The sequence below is a fragment of the Bubalus kerabau genome, chromosome 1 (genome assembly GCF_029407905.1).
Source record: "Bubalus kerabau isolate K-KA32 ecotype Philippines breed swamp buffalo chromosome 1, PCC_UOA_SB_1v2, whole genome shotgun sequence".
NCBI classification, from domain to species: Eukaryota; Metazoa; Chordata; class Mammalia; order Artiodactyla; family Bovidae; genus Bubalus; species Bubalus kerabau.
The window spans coordinates 158,787,996-158,800,462 of NC_073624.1; the positions used below are offsets into that span (position 1 = coordinate 158,787,996).

The 12,467-nt window shown below is 49.3% G+C and overlaps 1 protein-coding gene across 2 annotated transcripts; it reads right to left on the minus strand.

Annotated features, from left to right (window-relative positions):
• Positions 1-2,721: 2,721 nt before the first annotated feature.
• LOC129641846 (pulmonary surfactant-associated protein A) lies at positions 2,722-4,921 on the minus strand. 2 transcript variants are annotated; one of them, XM_055566436.1, is made up of 4 exons: positions 4,819-4,921; positions 4,362-4,421; positions 3,548-3,625; positions 2,722-3,098 (listed from the first exon to the last, which is right to left on the minus strand). In XM_055566436.1, exons 1-4 carry the CDS (start codon positions 4,901-4,903, stop codon positions 2,722-2,724), a joined length of 600 nt encoding a protein of 199 aa, XP_055422411.1. In that variant the 5' UTR covers positions 4,904-4,921. The 2 variants fall into 2 exon arrangements, with proteins under 2 accessions (XP_055422411.1, XP_055422410.1); XM_055566435.1 differs by having other exon boundaries at positions 4,362-4,481; positions 4,732-4,921.
• Positions 4,922-12,467: the final 7,546 nt, after the last annotated feature.

Below are 12,467 nucleotides of genomic sequence, written 5' to 3' on the forward strand. Positions count from 1 at the left end.
TATAAATAAAAATTTAGCAGTGGAACTAATGAACTAGTATAAGGAAAAAACTATAGAGCTATTAATAAAATTTCAAAAACCTTGTTCTTTGGAAAATCAAATATATTTGGCAGATAGGTCCACAGTGGCTTGAATGATTGCTCCTGCTTTTTCATGTCTTCTTTTCGTAGACATACATAGCCATGCCCTTTACCGGGGTACTTTGTAGCACCTCCCACTAGAGTGTGTGGAGTAAACACCCTAGACCCTTTGGTATTTGACTTGGCTGTGTGACCGTGAGCAGACACTCAGGGAACAGCAGCTTTAAATGTGAGGAGAATATGTCCCTAGTAGCCACTAATATCAGGATAATTAAATGATGTGGAGAAAACATGAAGCCCCCGAGGAAGCTTGAAGTAAAAAATAGTTATTAAAATCTAGTCATGCATCAGTGGTTAATAGCCCAGTCCCTGGACTCTGACTTCCTGTATTTACAGCCCACTTCTGCCATGAACTGGCTGCATGATCTTCGGAAAATCATTTTAACCTATACGTGCCTCAGTATTCACTTTGGCCACCTCATGTGAAGAGTTGACTCATTGGAAAAGACTCTGATGCTGGGAGGGATTGTGGGCAGGAGGAGAAGGGGACGACAGAGGATGAGATGGCTGGATGGCATCACTGACTTGATGGACGTGAATCTGAGTGAACTCCGGGAGTTGATGATGGACAGGGAGGCCTGGCATGCTGCGATTCATGGGGTCGCAAAGAGTCGGACACAACTGAGCGACTGATCTGATTCATTTTTAAAGACCCTGGTGCTGGGAATCATTTGAAGGTGGGAGGAAAAGGAGATGACAGAGGATGAGATGGTTGGATGGGATCACCGACTCAATGGACATGAGTTTGAGTAAGCTCTGGGAGTTCGTGATGGACAGGGAAGCCTGGTATACTGCAGTTCATGGGGTTGCAAAGAGTCAGACACAACTGAGTGACTGAATTGATTCATTTTTAAATTGGGTATAATGATAGCATCTACATATTAGGGTTAATGAGGATTATATGAGTTAGTACAAGTATAATATATGGCACATAGTAAGTGCTATAAGAATATGAGCCATTAGACCAAGTTGAGTATATTCCAGGAATGCAATTGTTCAACATTAAGAAGTGCATCCATGTAACTCACTAATTTTATAACAAGTTCAAGAATCTTAATAATCTTATAGATAGGTACAATCTTGAAGCCTTGAAGCTCACTCTTTTCCTCAAACGAATACACAGTCTCATAATTATTTACATATATTTTTCCTTAGAATGCAAACTTTATGGAGTTGATTTAAAATATAGTCCAAATGATTATTGCCCCAGCTTTGTCATTAAAATCTGTTTAATTTCTGATTCATCATCACCCTGGCCATACAGTGGTGGCTTCTTAAAATGAAAGGTAGGCAGTAACTTTTTCTCTTATTTTTTTTGCATGTGTGGGTGGTAGAAAGAATGATGGTGCCCGATGTGCTTCCAGGATGGAACCAGGTGGCCCCTATCACCCAACAAAGAAAATTTAACCTGAGATTGAACTTCCCACTTCTCAGGTAAGTGGGTGTTCAGAGCCAGAATTAACTTGATTTCTAAAAATACAGAAATGTTTCTTGAAACCAAAGCAGTGGAAACTCATGTTAACACATTCATGATTTATTACACGTGAATCATCTCTGTTCAATGAGAAGGAGAGGTGATTATGAGCACAAGCTTTAGGTCCAGGTAGATGGGTTTGAAACCAGCCTCTGCCAACTGCTTCATGTTAAAAAAAAAAAAAAAAAAGGCAAAACATTTAACTTCTCTAAATTTCAGTGTCCTTGTATAAAAGATTGGGGAAAATAATGCTCGTCCCATGACACTGTGTGAAGATTAAATCATATGTCTTAGAAGTGCATGTCACGGTGCTTGGTATATAGTATGTGCTCAATAAACGGTGGTGTGACAAGGGGCGTGAACTCCTCACTGAGTTCTGAAGAGGTGGGGAATGTGTTCATCAGCAGGCAGGTACTTGGGTAATGTCTATGGTGGGGGTGAGATCTTCCTTAGAGGTGTTGGCTGACACCCTAAGACTCAAGGAAGTGGATAATACCTGCCAATCACTAGGAATAAGTTGGCCTCCATCATGCTGGAGCACCACCTGGCCCTCTGACTTCATGGAGAGCCTAACAAGATGCCTCCCCACAGATCTCAGGTTGCTAGATAAACCCAAATGTATCCTTAGCTCCACACATGTGAAATTTCCCAGAAGTACACCTATCATTGTGCTTGAGCAGAACTGCTAAATCTTGATGAGGCTGGGCAAGCAGTGAGCTGCAAAGACAGAGTAGAGGGGGGCCAGGAAGCAGGCACCCTGTGTGGTGCTTTGGAGGGAACCTTCATCTCAGGACCTTACTGTTGCCATCTATAAATAAAGGAACTGGTCAAGAAGAGGAGGAAAGAAACCTCTGTCTCTTGCAGAAGGGCAAAGTTAGAGTGGTTGCCAAGAGTGCAATGCTGAGAAGGGGTTCCGGGGGAGTCAGACTGATTAGTGATCATTGGGGAGGAGCCAGGGTCCACCCAGGAGTGGAGTGCTCAAGAGTGCCTTCAATTCTGATAGCCACAAAGGAATTATAGCACCTGATTCATAGACCAGGTGGATCCCCAGGATGGAGGCTAAAAGTAAAGATAGGACTGTGTCCATCCTGTGGCTTTGGTGCCTGCTCAGAACTCACAGATGGCCAGTCGGTACTGCAGGCAGTTCTTGTCATTCCACTGACCATCTGTGTATATCTCTACACACTTCTCTTTACCCCGGCCCCTGGGCTCCCCTGGGTACCAATTGGTATAATTCACAGGGGCTCCATCCAGGTAATAGAAGTCTCCAGCGGTGGGGCCTTCGACCAGGCCCAGGTAAGCATAAGTGTTGTACTTCTTCACGATGCTGACAATGGCTTCATTCTCCTCTGGACTCCTCGGGGCAGCAATGTGTCCACCTACTCTGGCACATAACTCTTTAATGGCATCAAAATTGACTGACTGCCCATTGGTAGAGAAGACCTTCTCTCCCACCGCCAGTACGGACCCCTGCAAACGGAGGACTAACAGCAAGAATCCAGGTCAGGCCACAGATCTCTTTGCCTTCTTCCCTTCAGGCTCTCCACCTTTGTGTTCTCCCCAATCTCTTTATCTTTGCCTGTCTCTGTCATCCCTCCTTCTTCCAACCCCAGTCTTTCTGGATTCTCTGCTATGCTGTCATGACTCTATTTATTCATTCACCCATTTAGCAATTACTTATTATGTGTCATAAACTGTGCGATTTCCTGGGAATCAAAGAAAGCAATATTGGTAGGGACCTTGCTTCCCCAGGACATAGGGAGCTAATTAGTGTCTATTTCTCTCACTTCTGGCCATTTAAGAACATCTAAAAAATGACTTCCACATCTACACTTGTTCATTAAGTCTCTAGATTCTGGAGCCTGGTTCTGAGGATGAGGAGAACTAATGGGAGACCCCCTACCATATAGAGCCCCAAGGGGGGACTCCTTACCGCCCTGTGACTGCAGGACTTGATGTCTGATCTCATGGAGTATGCCCTGGAGCTCTTCATCTAGATATGCTGGAAACCCTGTAGAGAGATCCCCGGCAAGATGAGAGGATCAACAGGTCAATAACAACCCCACTTGCTGCCAAGCAGATTTGAGATCAACTGCAAGCCTGGAATTCTTCCCTTCACTTGTCTACAGCCACCACCCAGGCCCCAGGTCATAAGGGTCCACAAGGCCGGAGTGTGTTTCCATGTTCCCTACACGCTTATCCCTTAGTGCAGCCTTGCACCTGCTCGCCCCTTCCCTGATCTTCTTTCCTTCCATGTCCTCTCATGGCTCTGTCTGTCCGTATCTGTGGAGTTTTCTAGTTCCTGGGCAGGGGCCCGTTCCCACCCTCCATTAAGAGCAAATGTGGTTCTTTCTGTACTCTGATGAACCCTGATTGCTGCTATAAGGCATAGTAAGGAACCTAGAGCTCCAGAGGTCCCCTGAGCAAGCGGGGCCCCCAATTTCATCATCTGTCTGCTCCATGGTCCATGTGAGCCCATATACCTCAGCCCCAGGAAGGGCCTCCCCTCCTCCCATCGCTATTCCATTTCCCACACCTGATGTTCTGTATCTTCCTGTCAGCAGTTGTAATGCACAGAAAACTTTCAATTTCCACTGGACTCTGCACTTATGACCCACACCCCAGACACCTCTGGGATGCCCTTTGGGAACTTGCACAGTTTTGTCTGACCCCCGTCATTCCTTATGTAACTGAACACATGGGCACGGTGTCCAGTCGCCTCTGCCCATTGGCCCCATCCAGCTCACCTGGAGGACCTCTCTCGCCAGGCTCTCCCTTTTCTCCACGCTCTCCAGGGAGGCCAGGGCCTCCAGTCATCCCATCACGCCCAGGGAGGCCTGGCATTCCTCCAGGGGGGCCCATGGGGCCTGCAGAGAGAGGGGGAAGAGGATGTGTGGTATCTGTCACCCACAGTGAGCTGGGGCTGATGTGACTGGACCTCCATTTCAGCCAGGCTGACTTGCCTGGCTCTCCGCGGGCACTGTGAGGATAGACCACCCAGGGCTGTTCCGGTCTAAGGGTCCCAGCAAATACCCACCATCCAGCTGACCCTTGGACCCATGTGGGCAGGTGGTCCCCTTGAAATCAGGCCACTGTACCCAAGCTCCCACTCAGTACCTGGAGGCCCAGGGTCTCCTTTGATACCATCTCTCCCATCTCTTCCTGGCAGGCCATGGGATCCAGGAGTGCCAGGAACGCCAGGGCTTCCAAGACAAACTTCCTTGACATCGCACTCGAGGCCAGAAGCCACCATCCAGAGGAGGGTAAGGGTCAAAGAGCACAGCAGCATGGCGCCTGCTCCAGCAGCTGCTCCTGCGGAAGGGAAGGGCCGTGGCCCCTCTGAAGCATTTATCAGGGTTTCCCCTTGCTCTGCTTTGTCAAGATTCAGCCCATGCTGGGGCCTGAGGGCTGGGTTGGTAAAAATAGGAACTCTGGAAAGACCCAAACTATTCTTGGAAACTGCCAGCATCATTTGGTACCTAACACGGTCTCATGCCCCATCCCCTTGGCTGGACGTGGTATGGTACCTGGGCAGGTGAGGGGTTGTAAAGATCTCTGGAGAGTCAGAGGACCTGGGTTCTAATAGAGTCTCTGTTTGTTCCTCGCTGTGTGACCACAGGGAACTCTCTTGGCTTCCCCTAACACGTCTGTCCTGGAGGCAATCCTGGCCTGTACCTCCCAGGCTACTGGAAGGAAGGAAGTGGTCACTCACTCACTCATTCTGTCTGTCCCTCATACTCTCAGATGCCCTCCTTTTGAGTTGAGGGATCACAATCCTGAGGATGAGGAGAAATGACCAGGGCCCATGGCTTGGCCATTCCCAGTTGGTCAATGATAGGGAGTCCCCTTCTCCCTGCTCTGGTGTCCCTTTATCCTTGGCAGGCTGTTTCTCCCCTTGCCCCAACCCTGCTGGCCCTGCTGAGTCCTTGGGGAGAAGGGACCTGGCCTAGGAGCACAGTGAAGAATGAGGATATCTGCAAGCCCATCATCCTGCACCCACAGTTAGGACTCTATGGAATAGCTCCCAGTAGTACAGAGGAGGACCCTCCTTTCCACCTGACCCGTGGTGAAGCCTGTGCCTGCTGGGCTGGTTCACCCTGGGGAAGACCCAGAGGATGGGGCTAAACTCACCTGCACGAACACAGCCCGTGCTCCCTGCCTCCAGAGCAGTGTGGCCAGGTGGATGGTGCCATTTATACTGATGTAGGCCCCCAGGCATCCCCTCCACCCTGTAGAGGCTCCTGTCACAAGGGCCTCTACACCAGAAGGGCCAGGCAGGAAGCTGCCATCTTGTTTACTCAGCAACATTTCCTCACAGGCACTCAGGCTGGAGAGGCACTTAGAAAATCTGCTAACGAGAAACCCCAAGTTGGTAAGAAGGGAAATTTCCCATGGGCCAGAGGTCACCCACTCTCCTTCCATCCGTCCAGTTTCCCACTCAGTGAAGGACGAGAGCACTTACAAGGAGGCATGTGGCAAAGGAAGTCTTCTCCCTCCTGGGTCTCAGCCCTGCTGGCCTGTGACATGTTCACACTCCTGGGATCACTACCCTCAAAAAGCCCACCAGTGGGAGAGAACATACCAGGGCTGGACTCTTTTCCCAGGGGAGCAGAGAGACAGATCAGTGGTGTAAAGGGCTGTCCGCTGAGGCCATTTCAGTTCCAGAGCCTCTTTGGCTCTTGGAAGTGTCCTTGTGGCTCTAAACCATGCAGAGGTCATGTCTCAAGCCAAAGGATCATCAGATTGAGCTGGAACAAACTGTCTGTCAAGGGGCATGGCTCACTACTGAGCCTCCCAACTTCTGTTTCTGGGGTCTGTGGCTGAGTTGATGGGTACACAGTTCACTGGCACAGGTGAACCCTTGGCCGGGTCCCCACTCCTTTGCCTTGGCAGGCTCAGTGGTAGGGAGACAGGGCAGGAAGCCATGGTTTCTGTCTTGACCATGGTGATATCTAATGACCTGCAGTGGTGATATCTTTAAGTGGTAGAATGACTTGTGAAGACAATGCAAGAGGTTTCCTCTTCAAGCCACTTAATTAGAAGGGAATCTCTAATGTAGGATGGTAACAATGGAGAACCAAGACAGGATGAGATTGCCATGCTTACCTGGGAGTGGTCTGAAAATCTTGAGGTCCGCAGGGAGAGTGGGAGCCTAGCTAATGGAACTCCTCTCCTGGGAGCAGGAGGCCTGTCAGAGCTGATCTGGAGCTCTAAGTGCTTCCAGCTGCCCTGCTGCCACCTGTCACATGCCTGTGACTCGGCCGGCATGGGATGGGGAGCCAGGGCCGGCACTGGGCTGGGGCAAGCGGGGAGCAGGTCCAGCTTAAGGACTTCAACTAGGCTTGGAGGGAGTGTGGTTCTTGGGGTGAAGGAACAAGAACAGGGAGGATCGTCTTGGGCAGATTTTGAAGGGCCCTGGGGAAGGCAGCCTGGAGGTCAGGGCCGTGTGGTTGGTGGGGGAGGGGGTGGACTTAGGAGTCAGAAATACTCAAGTTGTGATTTGGAACTGCCACTCTTTATCCATGTGGTTTTGATCAGGTTATATAACTTCTTGAGCCTTTTAAAATTTTGAATCAAAATTAAATTTCCTATCAAGCCTATAGGAAAGATGCAGAGGAAGTACAAATTTTTTCCTGAAACTATGATATTCCATAACCCTAGTAACTTAATTTATATTTTATACAAAAACGTTTTTCCACATACCCATCAAAATGAAGAAATTAGCACTGGTTCAGATATTACTTTCATTAACAGTGACAGAGTATGATGGGGTATTTTATTTAATCATTTAGGTCATCTGTTTAACAAGTTACTCACATAGCTTAATGCCAATATATAAAAGTGTCATAAAAATTCTAATAAAATCACGAATTATTTATTTACCTGGCCTTACCTCTTTCTTTAACTCTTGTTCCATCAGTTCTCCCTTCTGCAGCTTCTCAGAGGATGATGCTCCAAGTTCACAGAACTGAGCGCTGCTTTCCGTGTCTTTGATCATGATTTTCTTTGATCACAATTCTTCTCTTGTCTGGAGTGTTCTGATTGTATTTTCTGCCACAAAAAAAAAAAAGTAGATATCATACAATATTTGTCTCTGACTTACCTCACTTGGCTTCCCTGGTGACTCAGATGGTAAAGAGTCTGCCTGCAAAGCGGGAGACCTGGGTTCAATCCCTGGGTCAGGAAGATCCCCTGGAGAAGGAAACGGCAACCCACTCCAGTATTCTTGCCAGGGAAATCCCATGGACAGAGGAGCCTGGCAGGCTACAGTCCTTGGGGTCGCAAAGAGTTGGACACAACTGAGCGACTAATACTTATCTCACTTAGCATAATGTCCTCAAGGTCTATCCATATTGTTGCAAATGGCAGGATTTCCTTTTTCTCATGGCTGAATAATATTTCACGGTATGTATACACCACATCTTATTTATCCACTCATGTATCAATGAACATTTAGGTTCTTTCCATGCTTGGCTATTGTGAGTAATGCTGCAATGAACACGGGAATACAGATATCTCTTGATAACCTGTTTTCATTTCCTTTGAATATATACTCAGATATATACTTTGAATATATACTGAGATGGCTGGATCATCTGGTAGTTCTATTTTTAAATCTTTGAGGAACCACCATACTGGTTCCCATAGTGACTAGACCTGTTTACCAGTTTACAATCCCACCAACAGTGCACAAAGGAACAAATCATCCTTTTACTGTAAGTTTGCAATATTATTACTCATTGGTTATCCCAAGTTCAGATGCAGTTGGGCATCTTACATTTTATCTGGCAGCCCTGCCTGCAGGGCCCTGGTCCTGCAGAGGTTGAACAGAGATCTCCTTTGGCTTTGCTGTACCTCATGGGTCTAATCTGGGACCGCGTGGTCCAAGTGAATCATCCTGGGCTCTGACTTCTATGTGGCTGGTGAGCAGGAGAGTGTGTGGGTACAAATGAGGCTGCTATTTAAAACAAACTCCAGGGCTTGCCCAGTGGACTAGTGCTTAAGACCCCATGCTTCCAATGCAGGGAGCGTAGGTTTGATCCCTGGTCAGGGAACTAAGATCCCACATGCTGTGGAGTGTGGTCAAAAAATAAAAAATAAAACAAGCCCCAGTTCTCCTGAAGTGGCAGAGGATACCCAGAAGCCAGGGGTGAGAATGCTCAGGGCTTGCTTCATGCCCTGCCTCCACCTGGACAAGAGTGACTCTCCCAAGGGAGTTCCCGTGGCTACATCGGGAGGCCGGGCAGGGAAGTAAGATATGGTAGGAGAGAGAAAAGGAAAGGACCGTGTGGCCAGAGTGCCTGACCAGCCTTCCGGGAGACCAGTGTCCATCAAAGCATAGATGTTGACCATGTGCAGAGGTTTCTCACAGAGTCAAAGAGTCCGTTTCTCTGGGGCAGTGGGCTTCAGACACCTTGCAAAACACACATGCTCAGCCCAGAGAGGAGGCAGCAGCCAGGGCTCAGGTTCTGGTGCTTATTTACATGTGACTGCCTGCTGGAGGCAAAGCTGAATGCAGCCTATGGGGTAGGACAGGTGGACGGAGCAACTAGCAGTAGCGGGTTGGGGTTCACGTCCCCGGGAAGGACGCAGGATGGGCCGCCTCTGGATCCCAGCCTCAGGGAGTCAGAGAGACTGTCTGCCACCTACACTGTGACAGGGAGCAGACTTTCAACAGCCTGCAAGCTTCTTCACAAACAACGCCCTAGTTTATCCCAGGATCAAGGAGGCCCTAGTCATCAGAATCAAACACGCACATTAGCCTGTGCTCTGAACAGTTACAGGTTTCCGGGAGGAATCCCACACTCAGGACAACATGGAACTCTCTCTTCCCCCTGATTCGCGGAACCACCAGCTTCCGATCTGGCTGATTCCAGCCTCACGTCTGTACTGGAGTCAAAGGGACTTTTCCCATCATGTGTCTCCCCATGCCTCCCCCACATTTATTATATTCATTTATTACATTCATCCAGGCCTTCCACTGGCCCTCAGAGAACCTCGGAGCCCACATGCTGATACACAAGTGACCCTCCTGTGTCAACCTTGGCCTCCACCTGGGAGCCTGGCCCCAGAACACCATGGAGTCAACGGTGTGAGTCTGCACAGAGCTCTCTAAAGAGGCTTGTTCTTTTGGGTCCTTCCACGTGGTCTACTCTCCCATGTGCAGTGCCCTTCTGCGAGCCCTCCTGTACTTAATTAACCTCAGATTACAGCAAGAATATCTCAGTACATCCATCCTAGACTTTAGAAAACATTTCAGAAGAGCCCAAAGCCTCTGGGCATGAACGTTCTGCAACACTTGTCCCAGTGACCCGGGTTGTTGGAACAATGTCTCCTCAGGCCAAGATGTGGGCCTAAGATTGGCTATGGTCTGGGTTAATGTTCAAGAGGGGATGTTCTCTGGAGCTTTCAACTTAAAGTAGCTCAAGAACGGGGCTGAGAAGGAGGTCTCGGCACCTCCTACCCTGCTCTCTCGCAGCACCCTGGCAGGCACTCAGACCACAGGCTACCCCACCTCACTGAAGAGAAGATGAGACAAAATTCAGGTAGTGGTCCTAGCAGGGGGACGGATATGGGGGAAATCTGATCTTTGATGGAGTGTCCCACATCTGTAGGGAGCAGGGCCAGCCCCTCACACAGTAGCCCAGTGTCTGCCCTCTGAGGGGCAAGCAGGGATTCCCTGGCCTCTACATCACTCCTAACTCTACCGTCTTCTGAAACTGCTCTCTGCTATGTTGCTGCTGCCTCCAATCCCTCCATCCCATGTACTGGAGGATCTGCTGGGTTGTTATTCACTGCCCCAGGAGAAACTGACTGGGAACAAGTAAAGACTCCAGATTCCAATCAATATGTCTCTGAAACAGCTTCAACCAAACACATTTTGATTTACTGGGAGATGGTATTAATATGAAAATTATGACTACAAGCATAAATGTAAAAAACTGAATTTGTGCTTCATATACGACCTGAGCCAGAGGAACTCAACCTGCTACAAACTGAGCACAGCCCATCCTTGCCAGAGCTGGGACTCCCCTAAGCGACATGAAAGTGAAAGCGTTTCTATTAGTCGCTCAGTCGTGTCAGACTCTTCTGCGACCCCATGGACTGTAGCCCGTCTGGCTCCTCTGTCCATGGGAATCTCCAGGCAAGAATACTGGAATGGGTAGAGTGGATAGCTACATGGCTAAGCCCCGACTCAAGACCAGAGGGCACACACTGGCCATGGCCCCCACACTGCCCAAGGCCAGGAGCCAGGTCTGCAGGGACATTCAGAGAAGCAGGGCCTTCAGGAATTCAACTATGGCAGGTGACCCCTGCAGGGCCACTGGCCACCAGCAATGTCTGCTTCCATAAAAAAGCCTTGTCTCGGCAACCAGCAGTCCTGTTCTGGGGCTGTGCCCTCTGCCATGGCTCTGTATGCCCACAGCTCTACAGACATCCATGGGACAAACAAAGATTCTGCATGAGATCCCAGTCGGCCAAAAGACCAACAGGGAGGAGGAGAAAGAGCCTGCACCCAAGAAGTGCGTAAGAGCAGGCTGAGGATAAGTGTCTTGGATAAACACGAACCAGGGAAGGGAACAGTGAACGAATCAGAGTCCCACAAGGATGCAAGCCACACCATGGGTGTAGAGGAAACCGAGTGGCCAGCAGAGCGTTGCTCCACAGCCCCAGAGGACTGAGGAGAGTTGGCTGGATTGGGAGACACACATGAGAGGAACAGAGGGGCCAAGGCGGGAGGGAGACCCAGGCTGGTGCACGTAATGAAAGGTCGGGCGGGCAGGACACAGTGCCTCAAACTGTCCTGCTTGTGCCTGAGTCTCGCAACCCTGAGAGACCCTTACTCAGGAAGCCCCGGTTCCCAGCTCTGCCCCTGAGGCCGGGCTTGCTGCAGGGTGGGGGACAATGGTGCCTGGGGCAGGGCCTTCAGTGTCCTTCATCAGGCATTCCCTTTGCCTTCTAAAGTCCACTGAAGAGCGGACACGAAAGTTGGATGGTATGTGTGTTCCATATGGATGCATGAGGAACCTAAGGGTCAGTCTCTCATGTGCATAATCTCTCACCCTGGGGAAAAGGGCTTGCTCTAGAGATGGAATGTTAAGAAAAGGGTTCTGACTTCTCAGGGCCTGTGAATGGCTTCTGTACCTACAGAGGCAGAAGGTGATCCCTGAGCCTTCAGTTCAGTTCAGTTCAGTTCAGTTCAATTCAGTCGCTCAGTCGTTTTCAACTCTTTGCGACCCCATGAATTGCAGCACGCCAGGCCTCCCTGTCCATCACCAACTCCCAGAGTTCACTCAAACTCACGTCCATCAAGTCGGTGATGCCATCCAGCCATCTCATCCTCTGACGTCACCTTTTCCTCCTGCCCACTATCCCTCCCAGCATCAGGATCTTTTCCAATGAGTCAATGCTTCACATGAGGTGGCCAAAGTACTGGAGTTTCAGCTTTAGCATCATTCCTTCCAAAGAACACCCAGGACTGATCTCCTTTAGAATGGACTGGTTGGATCTCCTTGCAGTCCATGGGACTGTCAAGAGTCTTCTCCAGCCTTAAGGCTCATCATTCCCAATAGAATTCACAAGAGGGAACCCACAGCTCAGTTCAGTTCAGACGCTCAGTCCTGTTCAACTCTTTGCAACCCCCTGGACTGCAGTCAGACTTCCTGTCCATCATCAACTCCCAGAGCTTACTAAAACTCATATCCATCAAGTTAGTGATGCCATCCAACCATCTCATCCCCTGTCGTCCTCTTCTTCTCCTGCCTTCAATCTTTCCCAGCATCAGGGTCTTTTCAAATGAGTCAGTTCTTCGCATCAGGTGGCCAAAGTATTGGAGTTTCTGCTTCAGCATC

Coding starts and splice junctions, on each gene's coding strand:
- LOC129641846 (XM_055566435.1), bottom strand. CDS start 4,903: ATGCTGCTGTGCTCTTTGACCCTTACCCTCCTCTGGATGGTGGCTTCT. Junction 4,482..4,731: donor AGGAGACCCTGGGCCTCCAG/GTACTGAGTGGG, acceptor CTCTCTCTGCAG/GCCCCATGGGCCCCCCTGGA. Junction 3,626..4,361: donor TGGCGAGAGAGGTCCTCCAG/GTGAGCTGGATG, acceptor ATCTCTCTACAG/GGTTTCCAGCATATCTAGAT.